Genomic DNA, 19,062 nt, shown 5'->3' with positions numbered 1-19,062 from the left:
AAAAAGTTGTTTAACAAACGATCATCATTTTCTTGTCACCTTTCGCTATTTTGTACAAGAGGGGCCTCTTGCTGGTAGAACAGCCAGGTGGGCAAGGTGCACGTGTGAAATGGAATCAAACGGACTGTAGTTAAAATCCTAGCCTGAGGTAATCAGAACTCCACTATAAGACAAACCATTCATTAAGACAAGCGTTATGTCTGGACAGTTTAATAAACTGCTCTGATGAGGTAAACATGCTATCACCTACAGTAAAATAACACCAGTTAAGGGTGAATAAAGATCCGGCCCAGAGTAAGCAATCAAGCATCCAGTAAATGTGCCAACAAGATTAATGCAACTTAGAATAGGATTAAAAGATTAAGCACTAACCCTGCCACACTTGTTATTCTATTTCTTGTTAATAAAGTTGTAAATTAGCTTCTTGTGACTTCGGACTCTTTGCTGAGTCAATTCCCCCAAGCAGAGCAGCATGCCAGGAATCCCCCACCAGCATACTGTGCAGTTAGGATGTCACAGTAAGAGAACATCCTTGTGATGTCACCAATAACACTACCACTGAGATTCTCCTCTATATAAACGCATGCATGCATTTGGTATGAATTATTATTTCATGATAATATTCATAGACTTCGGCCTTGTTGGTTCAGGGGGAAAACTCAACATTAATGAATCATAGCACCCACTAAAATTAGCCGGTTACATTCCTACCCCATAAAACAAAAAGTGATGAAATTTATTTTTCAAGAACAACAAAAGTATATTAATATAAAGCAAAAACAAATGTTATGTTCCTTCAGGTCAAAAATGACAAACCGTTCGAATATGACACTGTCTGACAAGAATTCTTTGAACAAAGTCTTGGGTGAGTGAGTGAGTGAGTGAGTTTAGTTTTACGCCGCACTCAGCAATATTCCAGCTATATGGCGGCGGTCTGTAAATAATCGAGTCTGGACCAGACAATCCAGTGATCAACAACATGAGCATCGATCTGCGCAATTGGGAACCGATGACATGTGTCAACCAAGTCAGCGAGCCTGACCACCCGATCCCGTTAGTCGCCTCTTACGACAAGCTGAGTCGCCTTTTATGGCAAACATGGGTTGCTGAAGGCCTATTCTAACCCGGGACCTTCACGGGTCACACAAAGTACATTGCAAAAATAAGTGCTCGGGAAATATGACAAGCTCACCTAACTTATACCCATCCTGGTTTGACAGACATGGAAAAGAATACCTACTTGACTTCTGATATGATGGCTACTCAGATGGGACAGTACCACATGTGAAAGACTTACCTGCTCTGTTTCAGTCAGAGACTGCAGTGCTTCAGATGCTACTTTCCGTTTTGCTTCTTTCTTACTCCGACCATAAGCTTCAACCACATTTCTATCATGAACTTTCACCTCTGCTCTGAAACTAGAAACATGTCAGAAATACATGACATAATAGTCTCAAAACTAAGTAAAAGGTTACAGACATATGACTCAACCGAAAAGGAATTAGGCCAAAGCTGTTTATAACACAAAGTTGGCACGCTAGGAAATGATCACACTCAATCCAATCACAATGAGATCATAGTGCTTGCTACCACAACAAAAAGGCATAAGTACTGTAATAGTCACATAACAACAACCTTAAATCACCATGGGCAAGCTGTCTAAAGCGCCAGGATAGTGATCCAGGCTACTGATTCAGCGAAGTTGAGGTGTCGGGATCGAGCCTACCTTTGACCGGGTGTAAAAACCTTGGAGTCAACTTTGTGTGCAGACTCTTTCAGTGTTGTCACAACCCCTAGTGTGCAGTACACAAACCTGTGCACTTAAAAGAACCTACGAATCCGTTGGTATATGACCAGATGGTGGCCACATGAATACGTGTAAACACCTAGTTGCGGGTGCAGCAACATGCAGTGAACTTGGACAAAGTACTGTGACTATGTGTCCCAGTCCACCCAGCTGTTAATGGGTACCTTTTTAGCATGAGAGTGCCACAATAAACTTGGTGCACCAAGCGGCAGCAAGAGTTGTCTTCTCATCAGGGAATTGAGATTGAAATACGATGTGCTGTTGAGACTGACATCCAGCGATTGAGGGAAAAAAATACCTGCGGCTTGAGCATGGATATGTGCGCTATATACAGTGTTCCCAGAAATTATTGAGAAAATCTTTGTTTTTTTCCTAATGATGCTAAGATTGGAAAAAGGGCTTTCACAATGCACTAAGCATACTAAATAAGGGAGACAACTCTTGAAGGCTTAGAAGGCAGCTCACTACGTCAAGAGTTATCTCCCTTGTCTGAGCAGACGGCTTCCTGTGTTGACATGGCAGAATTTACAGCAAGAGAGAAAAAAAAGCCCATTCTAGATGATTTTGAAAGGGGTGAGGCTGATGCTAAAGTGTTAGCTTGTAGACATGGTATTCCTCTGTCTACAGTATACAGAACTTTGAAGAATATTCAAACAGGAACCGGGATAGAGCACAAATCAGGGGCAGGTCGGCCTAGGAAATTCAGTGTTGTGGATCGCCAAAGACTTGGGCAGATTGTGAGTAGGGGCAAATTGAAAAGTGTTGAGAACATCAGAAATGAAATGATTAGCAGAGGAAGTCCTCAGGTATGCAATGAAACAGTTAGGCAGGAATTACAGAGACTTAATTGGGTGAAAAAACGTGGAATTCCCTCACCGTTGATGAAAGATGCACAAAAGGAAAACGTTTAAACTGGTGTCTGGCTCATGAAAATCAAGACTGGGATAATGTTTTCTTTTCGGATGAAAGTTCTGTTTGGCTTTTCCCTAATTGTGTGAAAATTTGGACCAAAGATACTGTCAAACCCATCTACCAGCGACCAAAACATAGCCCGAAGTTTCACATGTGGGGTGGCATATCGGCTCGCGGAGTGACACCATTGTGTGTTTTCACGGGAAACTTGACAAAAGAAAGATACGTTGACATTCTAAATGGTCACCTTCTTCCGACAGCACAAACATTGTATGAAGATGATTGGATTTTCCAGCATGATAATGACCCAAAACACACTGCGCGCTACACAAAACAGTTGTTGTTGGGCGAAAATGTTCAAGTTTTAGACTGGTCCAGTTACAGCCCAGACCTAAACCCTATTGAAAATGTGTGGGGAGTCATGAAGGACAGAATAAACCAAAAGGGACTGAGAAATATTGAAGATATGAAGGCCGAGGTGGTCCAATATTGGGATACCCTGTCACACGATTACCTACAAACTTTGATGGGTAGTGTGCCTAGGCGTATTCAGGCATGCATTGCTGAGCGAGGAGGTCTAACAAAGTACTAAAACAAGACTGAGACTGTAAAAGGATAATGTTTTAACATGTTTATGTAAGTAAAACGCCAGAAGTTAATAAACGTAATGAGTTACATGACGCAACACGATTCTCAATAATTTCTGGGAATACTATATATATTCTATATCAACTCATATCAACCTCATCAAACAGCATATTGATTACCAGGTCACAAATATACAATTCTGAATGTGTTTTCTGATCGAACAAAATCATGTCAAAATGACAAAATCAAGAAGCCATCTCAAGAACAGCATAATTAGCTGACTCTGACTCTGCATCAGTTACCTTCAAGACATGGCAGCATTTTTATTTTTTGTGTTTCTCATTGCCTGACCAACCCTTCTAATTCTGTTAATTATCTTAATAGATATTTACTTCATTGCAGATAGGCTTTAAAAAATTAACTAATTGTTTTGTTAGTTTTGATATTCATTGTGGTTTAACCTTTGAAGATTGAATGGTTGTTTTCATACTTATGATGAACCAATCAGTTTGACTGATTGTAGATTTTACATTTAAGATTTGTTGTTTACATAGATAAAGATGTTAATATTGTTTATATTGACAGACAGAAAATATAAATACTTCAAAGGTAAATAAAGAAGTCTGTTTTAACTACATGTAATTCCTACCCGCTTCAAGATGTGAATATGTATATAACTCACATGTGTGTGTTCTACGAGGAAATAGAATACTGATATCAGGTTAAGGTATCCTGTCATGGATCTGACAATCGGACACTGACACATAGAGAATGTGATGTGTTAGCGAAGCTATTCTCATGCTATGAGTGTACAGATGTTCCAGTTCATGAAAGTAATCAAGAACACAAATCTTCCAATATAGGTGATCTGGACCTACAAAAAAAACCAAGATGCTGACATCAGAGCAGCTATTGTGAATATTAACTTTGCTGTATTATTGTCTTTGTCGTCTGTAGAATCATCATTGTGAGTTGACTGTAGTGACTTAGTTCCCAAAATATTACAGCTGCCTAAATCAGTTGAAGAAAATGTGGCCATGGAGGAAAGGCAGTCATTTATTTCATAATTTCATACCACTACATACAATTCAGTTTTCCAAAATACCGTTTTAAGCATTGTTTTGTTATCAAATCTTTTCATGTTAACAATTATCATATTATCTACTCACATCAGTTTCAGAAATAATCTCTGAAAGGGAAGAAAAAATCTCCCAACACAGTCAGATACTCCTTTGTATTTAAGGAATATAAAATCGAAAATACTTTGGAAAATGATAATAATGTAACATGGAAAATGATGATGTAATATTTCGAACATGGCTGTGTTGTTTCTTTGAATGTATAGTATATTTTTTGCTTTTTTTCAGTGTACAAAGAAAACATCTACTTACTGGCAATGCAGTGTTAGAAATTAAACACCTGTCCGGCTACAGTTATGTAACAATATGAAGACGCCTTTGTTCCAAACAGTTAAAAGAACATTGTCAGACAAAACTCATTTCAAGATGGTTCCTTGACACTGCTAGATGACAAAGTTGTAAAATGGCCATTCTATCAGCTTTTGGGGCTTTGTTCATTCCAGTCCAGTCATGAAAATGGTCGCGCTCTTCTTTGTTCCAGTGTCTCTGTACAAGAAAGTGGACTATCTCGCCTGCATCAAGAAGTTACTTGAAATCCTGACGAGGGACAGTCAGATGTCCAGTCTATCACCCTTTACTTTACCACTGCACACTGGACTGCTCTCTGCACTGCACTCCCTGATGTCACTCTATACAGATGTGTACTTAATTACCAAGGAATTTGGAGAAAGGAGAAAACTGGCTTGTCTGAAAGTGTTTAAAATAGTTTTGAATTATAAACACTCAAAAAATATCACCAACCTTAGATTTCTAAGGTAAAACACAACTTCGCAGATTCGGATACCTTTCGGTATGCACTTACCAAAACAAATCATCAAAAATGCCATTTCGTTGAAAAAGAAAATGAAAATAAGCTAGTGAAATCTGAGTTCAAACAATTCACTAATTTTCTCCCAGTGTTGGGGCAAAAAGTGGTTTCAACAGCTTTGCTACACTGCGCTCGTAATGCATGCACAGTGAGTAGGTTTGCAGAGTTTGAAACAGTATGTCTACCCGGAGTTTGAGGTCGTGATCAGAAGTCTAATCTTGATAGTAAACAATCTACTCATTACATGAACAAAATGAGCTGATTTTCACAGACTCTGTCACAGAGAAAACTCAATGTCTGGTTTATTGACACCTATATGTCTGCCTGCCTGCCTGTCTGCTAATGACAATACGCAATGTAAAAATTCAAACAATGACCAAATGCAATTTGAAATTAACACCTATCGGGCTTACAAGCCATAAACAAAGAGCCAGCTAAGCATATTGGCAAATGACCAGGGGGCAAAGACAAGGCACACCCACTGTCTCTGACTGGGTTCAGTATCACAGCTGTTTCGTTTTGAGGGAGGTAAACCCAAGTACAAAATATTGCACATTTGATTTGCGATTATACACTTATAATTTTGTTTATTTGTTTTTTTTCTTAATCATCAAAGCATTTTATATATCATGAATAAGTGGTACATGTGACCTTTAAGAAAGAACTGAAAGTGTAATTTTTAGCAAAACTGATATTTTATGCTTATCCTGACTCATGTTTATTATGCATATCGCCTTCTCCTATGCGAATGAAAGTGGAACACTTGAATTCCTTGATGTTCCCTTTGAAGAGATCATATAACTTCACTAACCCAAGAGGTGCCACCCTTTAATACCTTGCTGCCGAAACAGTCACATGACCAACCATGCTTGTCACTCTAACCTGAATATGCCCGACACTTGGGACCCGAGAAAGACCGGGGTAAAATAGGCTTTCAGTAACCCATACTTGTCATAAAAGTATACTGTGCTTGTCGTAAGAGGCGACTAACAGGATCAGGTGGTCAGGTTCGCTGACTTGGTTGACACATGTCATCGGTTCCTAATTGTGCAGTGCTGTTCATCACTGGACTGTATGGTCTAGATTTGATTATTTCCAGACCGCCACCATATAGCTGGAATACTGCTGAGTGCAGCAAAAACTAAACTCCCTCACTCACTCACCCAACCCTTGGATCTGCAAGGAAATGCGAAGTGACTTCTGTGGGGAGGTTGGGAGGGGTTGACATCAGGATAATTACAGAATATATTTTAGTTAAAAATTACATATGTTCCTTATCCTGACTCATGCTTATTATACTTCAAGAATCCAACAGAATATATTGTGGATTCATCTGCTGTCCTTTAGATACGTCCTGTATCTCCCCTCATGGGAACTGTACAACAGCACTCTGATGATGCTGTTCTACCAACTTTCATCTGTCAAACTTCTTTAAAGGTCATATGCCATAAAAAATACAAACATAATTAATACACAATTATCACTTATTAAGGACATATAATATACATTGCTGATTGTGAAAAAACAAATCAACAAAGTTGTAAGCACACAATCGTGAATCAGAAGAGCAATACATTTGTATATAGATTAACTTCCATCGAAACGAAGCACCCCAAAGATCGGACCCAAGCTGGTGTACACTCAAGTATAACAAAGACTTTTCATTGGTTCATTTGCCAATATGCTGAGGGCAAATGAGTATGCAGAACTTAATTGTTTTTTGGCATTTTAGAAGTATGGTGAGTAATTAGAAAGTAAGATTCTGTATGGACTACAACTTCTTATTTAAAATCACATACTATAGAAGAAGTTGTTACTCATAAAGAATGGATAGAGAGATCTTGGGCTCTCTGCCAGATAGCTGCCAGTCAACAGATATTGGGATAGCAAACAACTGTGTGCCTGGAAACTTTCATTCGTCCAAGTATAAAGGAAAACTTGAAACTGACAATCTGAGTTTGCACTGATTTCAGTCCAATCCAGTCATCCAAGAAAAATAGAGGCACTTTGTTTGCAACCTACGGACATAATAACATGCCACGTGTACAAATTTCACACCTGCCTGTCTGTGTAGTTACACAATGTGACACAGACTGAACTCAGGTGCATGTGCCATAAATCAATGGATTCTGTATATGAAGTATAGCCTTACTAGGTGTTAAGCTCAAAATGCATGTAGTCACTGATTGAAGTTGTATAGGCAGACAAATAGGTGTCAATAAAACAGACACTGAGCTTTGTCTGTGACAGAAACTGCTTGTCACAATCAACAGATTTTTCTGTTTTCATAGACGTATATTAAAACATTTCAGTTTTCAAGCTGACCAATTCTTAAAGATCACATATACTCTAGTAGGGTACAAATACAAACTCACTTGCTGACATCACTATAAATGAAACCCTGCCATTAAAACTATTCATTTCGACCTTTAATTGACTTAAATCGACCTTTTTGTCAACAGTGCACAATTCTCAGCCGCAAACAAAATTTCAACCAATCAGAGCAGCTCGTCTCTGTGACGTAATTGTAGATATAGAAATGAGGGTCTGTGCAGTATTCATCTACATTTTAGGGTTTAACTATTTCGTTTACAGGTTTGTACAAACCTGAAATTGCAAAAGCTGTTATGAAAAATGGAAGCTATATGTTCCCACAATCTACTACGACTTGTGTGTGTCTCCTGCTTTGCCTAGTTTTCGAGTTACAACCCTTGTTTTCATAGACAATTCTGTCAAAATCACTTGGTGTAGTGGTAATCCATGTTAGGTGGTATAAGCCTACATGTTATTTGTCATCATTCACTTGATGCTCAATTAATGAATTTATGACGGGTATAATTAGTGGTAACGCCACTTAGATTACCCGACAAAGGCACTGATAACACACTGATTGATTAATTAGGTTTATGCGGATTTAAATGGGAGATTTGTATAACCAGGACATTTAGAGTTAAAAAGTTTATAAAACATTGATAAATATATAAGGAAAAATTGAAGTCAAATTAGGTAGGGTCAATGTACTGGGAAAGCGCATCGACCAAGTAATCAGATTTTATGGATTCACTTTTCTTGGGGGAAATGGTAATTTCTCTGAAGTAACATAAACTAGGACTTTGTAATTCTACATGATTAGACAGATGGACATTCGGATATTAGTGGTCAGTTGTCAATAAAAGGGACATGCAGAGGATCGGAAATAATTTGTTTAAGTATCTTCTGGTGCCTACCAGTCGGAAATATTATTTGATATTCTGTCAGATATGTCAATGTTTGGTTGATGGATGGCTTAAAGTTAATTAATGAAGATATCTGAAACTGGAAGAATTTGATGGTACCGGTAACGTTTCGGAAAGGGACTAATGAAAGTAACTAATTATTAAGATTGGGCATGAGTCATTTTTGTATGATGTAGGACATTACTTTGGGGGGAGGAGCCTAAATTGTCACAACTTCTATTTTGTTAGTTGTCCGGAGAGTGGTGCGCGATTCTGGGCCCCACCGTTGACTTGAGAGGTTCTCTCCGTATATTGAGAGAATGGCTCAGATGAACTTATAGTATCAGAAGTTGTGCAAGAGACCAACAAGTTCTTCCAGGACATTGTAACTAATGTTGTGTTTAGACCAGAGTCTAGGAAATATTTGAGGACCTTTGTTTGTTAAAAACTATACACAAAAATAAAAGGACTTGAACGCCAAACTGGACTTTTCCTTGAGAATACCGTCTGACTACATCATCCCCATACAAAGAGTGGAGGAAATACAGATTGCCTAGGGAGAAGGGTATAACACCCCGAAACCCTCAGGTAACATTTGTCAAAAGGTAGACGTTTATGCATGTACATTTACTAATCTATACTGAAAACACTCTGTCATGTATGTGTCTATGTAAAAACAACACCCTTCTTTCAAAGGATTAACCGCCAATACATTGATTGATTGCTCATTATTGGCTAACTAAATAACTTTTTAAAAATAACGATGCACATTATGCAATTAGTTGCCATGTGTGCTATCTTTGGTGACCAATGAGACTACAGCAATGTGAAAAACCTGAAACGATACATTTCATATATTATATTGTTGAAAGACACATCACTTGGGAAATCTGCAGATGAATTATATATCACTTGTTTTTGTGGATATTGATGGATACATTCCTCCAACAAGGTAATAGCCTGACATTGCTCCTATAACTTTAATTTGTCTTAATTTTAATATTTGCATTTTGTTTTTATTAAGTTGTCGTAACCTTCAACAGAATCATTGTTTTCGTCGTGAAGTTGTAATGATACAGACGACATACACTAGGGCGTGCGTGCGAATTATGATTTATATAGCCAAATTATAAAATGTCTAGATATTACATTCCTGTTATACATTCGCAGATTGCTTCTTTCTGTTAAGTTTCGAAATCCATACAAGCATGATTATAAAGTAATTAGGATCATGAGACCAAACAAAAAGACATATATTGACAAGTGTCTACATACTGGTGAGTGAACATTTACAAACCAAGTAAAGAAAGTGTAGAAATTTATCGTGCAGTATTTTCACTTCGACCCCGACCTCGCTTATGTTACGTAACAAGTTATGTCATGCAAACTCCTTTTGGCCATGCTTCAAATACATATTTAACTACTAATAGAAAGTAGTTTCAATTTTCTAACTTGATGAAAACAAACCATAATCTCAAAAATTCTAACGGACTTCACGATTTTCAAAAACAGCAGCACCCTGTCCGAGGATAAATGTATTTAAGTTTGTTTACACCGACTTACAAAATCAAAATTACTTTTCACTGGTAGTAAAATATGTAGTTTATTGATGGACAATAGGATTTTACATGACATTGCTCATAACAACAATTTCACTCTTGGAAGTGAGGCAGGGGTTGACATAATATTACTTACAATAATATTGTCACTTCGACCACAACCTTGCTTCCGGGGAAGAGAGCGTTATATTCATGCAAAACCCTTTTGGTCAGCAAATGTGTAGTAAGCAGTCTTGATTTTATAACTCGATTAAACATGAACTCCATTTTCTATCCTGGAAGCGTGATAGGGGGCGAAATATCCGATTTAGTATATACCACAAGCTTCCACAAAGCTCGTTTCACACACACAAACAACCAATTTAAGCACAAACTACGGGGTCCAGTGGAAATCTGTGCATAGTGACACCACCACCCGACCCCAAGGAGCAATTGACGGCAACACAACAATTCGGCATGTCTTTGGTGACGTTGACGTATTTTCTTCTATGACGTCACTGCAGGGCACTGGTGACAGAATTACGTAACCTGTCTGTGGTTTCGTTTGCAGGTGAGAGAGAAGCAGACGCCTTTTTAGCAACTTTTAAGCTCTTGGTATTAATTAACCACAAGTTTTTTTAAAAAGAAAATGGTGTTCCATTCATGATTACACGATGCCATTTAGTGGAAGTCGCGGTGGCTGAGCGGGCTAGGCGGCTGACTTTGTGTGCTGGCGATTAGGTGCCTGACTCTGAGGGTGCAGGTTCGAATCCCGGATGGGACTCAACCGAAAAAAGTACTAGAATTTGTACTTTACTAAGAAAGTGAAATCCCAAATATGACACATGTTGTTCCATTCATGACGAAATGGAAGTCTTCCATATGCAGTGGTAAAAAGAGTAGAAAAAAATTGCGTTTATTCATTCTTTAAGGAGTAATGCAGGATGAGGTAATTACAAACCAGAAACTGTATACAGCTAAAATCTGGATCCAGGGATTGAAATTAAAAGAACATTGTGCCGAATATGGACTCCTGTTCCCCAAATATCCATCAGGGTGATGAGGGAGAGGGTGACAAGAGGTATCTCATCACAAATATCGTTCCATCCACTTTTTTAAACTAAGTTAAACTGGATTTTCAACATTATAAAAACAGTGCTTAGAAACACTAAAAAAATTCAGAAAATTGACAACAGAATACCAAAGTTCAAACTGAAGTTCACAAAAATCATTGTAAAATGAGAAATAAGAATGGCTGCAGGTTTTTTACAGCAGACATACAACACAGTTCACATATCATTAATGTCAGATATACTAGTAAGGTCCATAGTGACTTGCTAACTCAGAAACTGGTGTAACCGCCTTGCACTCGGATAACATTTTCTGACATTTTTCCATTTCACGATTGTCAGACATCTGATTTTCTGTTGCTGCCACTCATCATGCAATGCATTGGTCAATTCCTGAAAGTATAAAACTGGAGGATCCCTTGCTCTCAGATTACATCCAAAATACCCCCCAAATACTCAAAGATGGACTTCTGGCTGGTCATAGTTGTGTTTTACTAGCATTGTGTCAGAGATGTTGAACAACAGCTTGAGCACAAAGTGCTCAGGCACTATCGTCCATGAAGACTGGACTGGTGAGAGCATGGTAATCATAGAGATGAGGCTCAACAGCACCATGCAGGATCTGACCATTCAGTGTCCCGTGAACTGTGATGAGGTCAATTTACAGTCAAAGGAACAACACCCCAACACCATGAAGGTTCCCTCCCCAAATGGAACTCCAGTTTGAAAGACCTCAGTGCATCCTTCACTTCACCGGAAACTGTGTGCTTACCTATGAGGTTCCAATGACTGTGTGATAAATGTTCAGTTGTGCTCAAATAGAATCACATGACATACCAGTTTGGGGCATACAAATAGTTTGCTATCTTTGGTTCAGAGTTGTCACATTGTTGTTGCCTCTTCTTATAATATTGATGTAAAGATGAATAAAAGTAAAATAAACTACCTGTAGTTTTCTGTTATATATAATGGTTGTTTTGTCTCGGTTTAGAGGCTGTTTTTTTAAGCAGCAGTGGTCATTTTTTCAAAACACGTTTTAGCTGTTTTGGCTGGGGTCCATTTTTACTATAACACCCTACATGGTGAGATCCTGCAGGCTGGGTAAGGGCATCTATTGAGTTTTCACAATAAACCCGTTCCATACACAATGAGATCACACAAGCAGTGTTTGCAACACTTTAATTTGCCAGTTGGCCATTAAGGCCTGCTTCTGCATTCAGGCATTAAAATCTACAGGACCTGAATGAAATATGCAGGCCCAATTTGTTGAAGTCAAACCAAAACAGACTACATTGTACAAAGTTTCACAGTGTTTCTACAATATCTGTTAGCAAAGCCTATGCTTTAGAGAGAAGTTTTTGTTTTTTGAAGACTGGTGTTGACATTCTCATGTGCAGAGCTTTGAAATACCAAGAAGTGAACTGTAAGGTATTGTAACATGATGGATGATTCCCAAATGTTAATAAAGAAAACAAGAGTCATCAGAAAATGACATATTCCCCCGGCCCCCACATGTTTGAAAGAACAAATAACCTGAGAGTTAATAATTTTTTTAGACTAAGTTTGAATTGTTGCCATGGAATTCATGAAAATTAAAAATGCCATATATCTGTAACCAGCAAAGTCACAATTTCAAGATCTGTCTCATATATCTGCCAGGATCTGTTGAAAGATATGAAATGGTTTTCGAGTTGTGCTCTGGGAACGAAGCCCACCCCTCCATTTTGAGACTAAGTCTGAAACGTTTCCATGGAAACTAAGAAAATAATGCATCACAAAAACCTTTAAAAATCAAAAGGCACCACTTTGGGGTCTGCCACACATATCTAGAAAGTTTTACTAACAGATATTAAGAAGTTTTTGAGTTCTGCTCTGGAAATGAAACACACCTCTCACTTTTGAGACTAAGTCCAAAACGTTTCCATGGAAACAAAGAAAATAATACATCACAAAAACCTGTATATAGCAAAAGGCACCACTTTAGGTTCTAATTGATATATCTGCCAAGTTTTGAACAAAAATATTGAACGGTTTTTGAGTTCTGCTCCGGAAACAAAGCCCACCCCACCATAAGACTAACACCAAAATGTTCCATGGAAAAACAAAAAAAAATTTAAATGCCAAAACTCTGTAAATAGCAAAAGGCACAACCATAGGCTGAGATTACTATATCTATCAAGTTTCTGAGTTTCTGAACGGTTTCTGAGTTACGCTCCAGAAACAAAATGATTACGGACGGATGGATGGACGAGGCGTCGACTATATCCCCCTGCATTACATGCCAGGGGGATAAAAATACAGGAAATACATGTCAAGGGACATGGATGTCCTCGCTACTGTAGGAAGCGTTCCCTTCACTGAGTGTGCTCTGGTGATTAGTTTCTAGAATCTCTAGAATCTCTATAAAAGACATATAGGCTAATTGAGTTTTGTGTTGTGGTTTTTGAAGAGACGTGGATAAAGTACGGGACAAACAGGATGAATAGAACCAAATTCAAACATCTGTATAAGTGACAAAATTAATTAACTGGATGAACAGGGTATGAGATGTATATCTTTGACAGTCCCAGTGAAACACACTTAGAAGCTCAATCAATTCTGTTGAGCAGCTGTTGTGGACATCCCCTATAAACACTATATTCAGAGAGAAATTCAACAAAATCTATGTAAGTTCACTCACCATTAAAATTGGAAAAATAAAGAAAGTACAAAATCAAAAAATGAGATGCACACCCCTAGGGTCACCTTAAAAGACGTAATTAAGCTAAGTGAGTTTTGTGAAGTGGTTTTTGAGAAGTGGATCATGTACATCTCCCTTATAATACTATATTCAGAGAGAAATTCAACAAAATTTATGCAAATTCAAAAGGCATTAAAATTGAAAAAATAGAATACAAAATCAAAATATGAGATACACACCTCTAAAGTCCCTATAAAGCACATGCATAATCTAAAAGAATTCCATAATATAGTTTTTGAGGAGAAGTGCATAACATACATCCCCTCCTTTGTCCCCCTCATTACACTAACATCATAGAAATTTTTTTTGCAAAAATGTACCTAAATTCAAATGTCTCTAAACTTACAAATCAAAACAATAAAATACAAAAAAATAAAACATAAGATGAACACCATAGAATACACAGGATAGAGTACATTCCCTGTTTCATAGGAACAGAGGTAAGGACGGACACAGAGGGTAACCCTATATGCCCCCTGCCATATACAGCGGAGGCACAAATAGAAGACAGATAATTTATTGAAGGCCACAATGGCCTGCAAATATTTGAAACTGATGGACCAATACAATAACAACGGGTGCTAGGCCTTCCAGGCCAGTGATTATTTTAAACATTGCTGCAGGCTGGGTAAGGCACCTGGGACAGACATCAAATCATGTTTTGAGATGATACTCACAAATTATCTGTTGATAATTCAACCCAAGAACTTACTGAGTTAATCAGAATCTCTTGACATCGCATTTCATCATTGCTTAAGCCACTGTAAACATACCCATATGGACCTTGTTGGTCATCTACGATGATAGTAAATGGAATTCTTTTCTGTGAACAGACGACCTGAAGAGCAGAGACTGGGTTTCTTTCCACAGTAGTTGCCTCCTCTGCCTTCCCCACATCATCACTCCTGCTGTTTCTTGAAGGCGATGCCTGTGACACTGCTGCTGCAGCTGCAGCACCTCGTGGGATGTCACTTTGAAGTTCAGAATTAGAGACACAGTCTTTCGGAATAACCAGCTTTCTTCCCATTGCATCATATACAACAGTTCCAGATCCTTAAACAAACCAGTTTATCAGAATAAACATGAAGCTAAAGAATACATTTTATGTCATTACAGCCATTAAACATACAATTCCACTTCCCTAATCCTGTTACAGTCTGTGGCAAAAATCTTTCCTAATTTTCAAAATTATAGTTTTTTGTTACAAACATCCAGCTGAGGCCACTTTAGAACAGACATTGGTTTGCCTTTCTGTTACATAAACCAAAGATATAACCTTAGCTTACAGAGTAATTTCACCTACAAAATATACACTATTGTCTACTTAATAGAACAAACGTTATGCATATCAACTTCTTTTATCCATAAGTATGATGTTTTGTTACAGATACTTGTGCCATTGTCAAGTATGCATGTGTGCATGTTTTCGTTCATTGGTTTAACTTCCAGGACCTCATTGGAAAGAACATCAATGCTCTGAGAACATTTTTCTCAGAGAGGACTTGCACATGGGTCCTCAGATTCAAATGTCATTTCCGGCATTTCCTCAACTCCCAGAACAGCTACAGAATAAATTTCAAGCTAGTCCTTATGATGGGACATATATCTTATCTGTGATACACACCACCGAGCACTATACACAACTTACTGCCTTGGTCTAGATGTGTGCTTAGATTATTAACCAATCACATAATTCCTTATCAAGGTCCAGTCAGAGTGCCTGCTACTGTCGACCAACCGCTATTTTCTATGGAGACCCTTAACTACTCCAGACACTGCAAAGACCCATCCACGAAATACCGTTTGTGTAAAACACTGACACTGAGTGGGTGAGTTTAGTTTTAAATAAACCCAACAGCCTTCTTATATTTGAACACCCAAGAAGTTGTTTAAGAAACTATCATCATTGAGTGAGTGAATGATTGAGTGAATTCAGTTTTATGCCACAGTCAGTGGCAATATTCCAGCAATATTCAAGCCATATGGCTGCAGTTTGTAAATAATCAAATCTGGACCAGACAATCCAGTGATCAGCACCATGAGCATCAATCTGCACAATTTTTTAACAGATGATATGTGCCAACCAAGTCAGCGAGCTTGACCACCTGATCCCATTAGTCGCCTCTTAAGACAAGCAGATTGAGAAACAGACCCGTACCAGTTATATACTTAAATGTTATTTCAGTGTAGGGTAAATAATTTTCATGAAATCAGTTTAGGATGGATCTTTGTAAAATTAACAGGCAAGTGTGAAATCTTTTCTCCTCTGAGCACCTAATGTCAGTCCAATTTTTTACCACCATTTAACTCATTAAGGCTGAGAGACGCATATATGGGGCAAATTAACCACCTCCTCACAGCGACTGATATGTTTATGGGGCAGGTAACTGGCACTTTCTCGCGTTGAGAGCCACATATATCCGTCAACAGAAAGCACCTCTTATTTAGCGGGAGACGCATATGCATGTTTCACCATTTGTAATCACCTTGTACCTATTATTTCAACCAATTTAGTAACTATGAGCAACTACCTTTTCTTACAAAAGGATACCTAAGAGAGATGCAGAAGTATTTAAAGTGTTTTGAAAGCAATTGCTAACCATTATCGTAGGCCTATACAGTGTTTCACAAACGTCCGTGAAAAAAGGGATTATGATGTTTTTACAGAGGTAAGTGTCTGGTTCTCTTCATTGGGAATGGATACAAAAATACATTGATTGATTTGGATGTAATGGTTTAGAGGATACTGAAGATTATATTTTCTTCAACTTCCTAATAAATAAGAAACACTGTACGAGGTCACAAGGACATACATCAGAATAGTTTGAATATACATCTTAGGCATTATTAAATTGTCATGTTCCATATAATGAAACATAATGTATAAACGCAAAAAATTATACACCCAAGCTTGAATAGCTCAAATTAACTTCTTGATTTAAAGCTTACTGAATTGTAACTAGTTATTTTCCATTATCAAAAGTTGATAATGTTATCATGTTGAATATAGCATGATAAGTCGCGCCTTTGCATCAAAGATATAAATACACCTGTCAGTGTTATTGCAAAAATGAAATCTCCACACAGTAATCAAAACACACCAAGGAAAAAAAAAAAATATTATACCGTGTTTACATGCACTGATTTGCACATGTGAGTAAATTTACGTACAAGCAAAATTTGCACACTGGAGTAAATTTGCACCTGGGAGTATATTTGCTAAGCGTTCACATGACAATTAAAGTCACCCTAGATTTGTGCACTTACCTTTCTGATGTAAAGATGGACAGACGTCTTTTTAACACTTCTCTGAGGAGGAAATATTATATGCTTTCCCTAAGAGTTGGTCTTTCATGTGGCTTACTAAAAGAGTGAGTGAGTGAGTGAGTGAGTGAGTGAGTGAGTGAGTGAGTGAGTGAGTGAGTGAGTGAGAGTGAGTTTAGTTTAGTTTTACGCTGCACTCCGCAATATTACAGCTATATGGCGGCGGTCTATAAATAATCGAGTCTGGACCAGACAATCCAATGATCAACAACATGAACATCGATCTGCACAATTGGGAACCAATAACATGTATCAACCAAGTCAGCGAGTCTGACCACCCGATCCCGTTAGTCGCCTCTTATGGCAAGCATGGGTTGCTGAAGGCCTATTCTACCCCGGGACCTTCACTGGTCCTTACTAAAAGAGAGGACCTGTTGGTGGAAAGAGAGATCCTCTGATTGCTGGGACCGAGTTGTCATGACAACAATTTCCAATGACGATTGAAAAACAATTTCAGAATGTCCAAGACTAGCTTTGACTTTGTCTGTTCCGAACTTAATAAAACTTTGAAACCTACTGGAAATTGTGTTCATGATCCAGTAAGCATTGAGAAACAGGTTGAAACTGCAATATACTGGTGAGCGTTCTGTGTTGAATATAGAACAGTTGCAAACCTATTCGGTGTCAGCGGATCAACTTTGTGGAAGTTTGTACACAATGTTTGTAAAGCTATTACAGATACTTTAACCCACAAATATGTGAAGTTTCCCAAAGGAAATGACCTCAGAGAAGTTATTCATGGATATCAAGACATTCAGGGCTTTCCCAACTGTGGTGGTGCCATTGATGGTTGCCAAAGTGAACTTAAGACAAACTAAACCACCGGTGTGAAAATGAAAATTTCAAAATTTTGCAAAAAGATCTGTTTGAATCAAGGCTTGACTCTCGTCGACTGGGTATTGACCACTTGAGTAATACATTGGATACTGGGAAGTTGTGGCTGTTGGATTAGCGTCCTTGATTTCCTTGGTTCTGTCCAACCATGTCCAGTATCAATTTCATCATGTCCAGCTGATGTTCTCTTTCTTCCTTTCTCTGTCTTTCCTCGCTTTCAGTGCGGTATTTCTCAACATCAAACCGTTTGCTTTCAGTCTGAAGATTCTGCCGCTCAATATCAATATATTTGTTGTCTGTTCTCTCACTTGCAGAATGAAAACTATCCATTACTGAGCCAAGTGCCACTTCAAGACCACTTTTCTTTAAAATCAGCATACATTTGGCTGTCTTCATCTTCAGCGAAGTATTTGAATGTAACGCTTCCTATTCCACTCCTTTTTAGTTTTCCTTTGGTGAGTCTGTAGGTATGACTAAGCGTGTGCATTTTCACTTTGCACTAGTCCGATGTCTTCTCATAACCACCTGTTATCATGTTTTCAGAAATATTCTTATAAATGCCAGCATTGCTTATCTTAGAATCATCCAGTTGACATTCAATGTTATTTTCCTTCCATAAATTAAGCAAATACATTGTTTCCTCATCAGACCACGACTAATCTCTTCATCTGCCTGACATTTTCAGCACGTGTGTGGTTTTAGACAAGCTAGTCTGCAATGAAAAGTCCACTGTCTATACTGTACTAGACGTCTTGGACTGAAAATAGATACATGTATTATGAAATGTTTCAGGTGTATACACAAACATGAAATGTTGGTCACCAGAGAAAATTTACATGTGAGGTTAAATTTGCCATGCTTTTATATTGACAAATTTGCATGGTGAGTAAATATAAATACATGCAAAAATACTTTTGCATCTGCCCAAATCAAGTGCAAATTTACTCCATGTGCAGATTTACTTAGGTGTGCAATTGCATTTACGAGACAGACAGAGGCAATGTCATGTAAACCATACAAGAGCATTTCATGCATTTTTGTTCAAGCTGTTGATTTGAAGTTTCATGTTGATTTGCATAGTCATTTT

General features: G+C 38.0%; 1 protein-coding gene across 3 annotated transcripts in view; it reads right to left on the bottom strand.

The window, feature by feature from the left end:
- The window catches only part of LOC137296332 (adenosine deaminase domain-containing protein 1-like), a 201,088-nt gene that overhangs the window by 155,460 nt on the left and 26,566 nt on the right, over positions 1-19,062 (bottom strand). For all 3 annotated transcript variants that reach the window (XM_067828108.1, XM_067828125.1, XM_067828116.1), the window contains exons 4-5: positions 14,591-14,870; positions 1,298-1,418 (exon numbers count right to left, since the gene is read on the bottom strand). In XM_067828108.1, coding sequence (XP_067684209.1) covers positions 1,298-1,418; positions 14,591-14,870 — 401 coding nt within the window. The remainder of the gene's footprint in view (positions 1-1,297; positions 1,419-14,590; positions 14,871-19,062) is intronic.

Source organism: Haliotis asinina, chromosome 1 (assembly GCF_037392515.1).
Source record: "Haliotis asinina isolate JCU_RB_2024 chromosome 1, JCU_Hal_asi_v2, whole genome shotgun sequence".
In the NCBI taxonomy this organism is placed as follows: Eukaryota; Metazoa; Mollusca; class Gastropoda; order Lepetellida; family Haliotidae; genus Haliotis; species Haliotis asinina.
The sequence above is the reverse complement of the archived record's forward strand: the minus strand, read 5'-3'. Positions and strand labels throughout refer to the sequence as shown.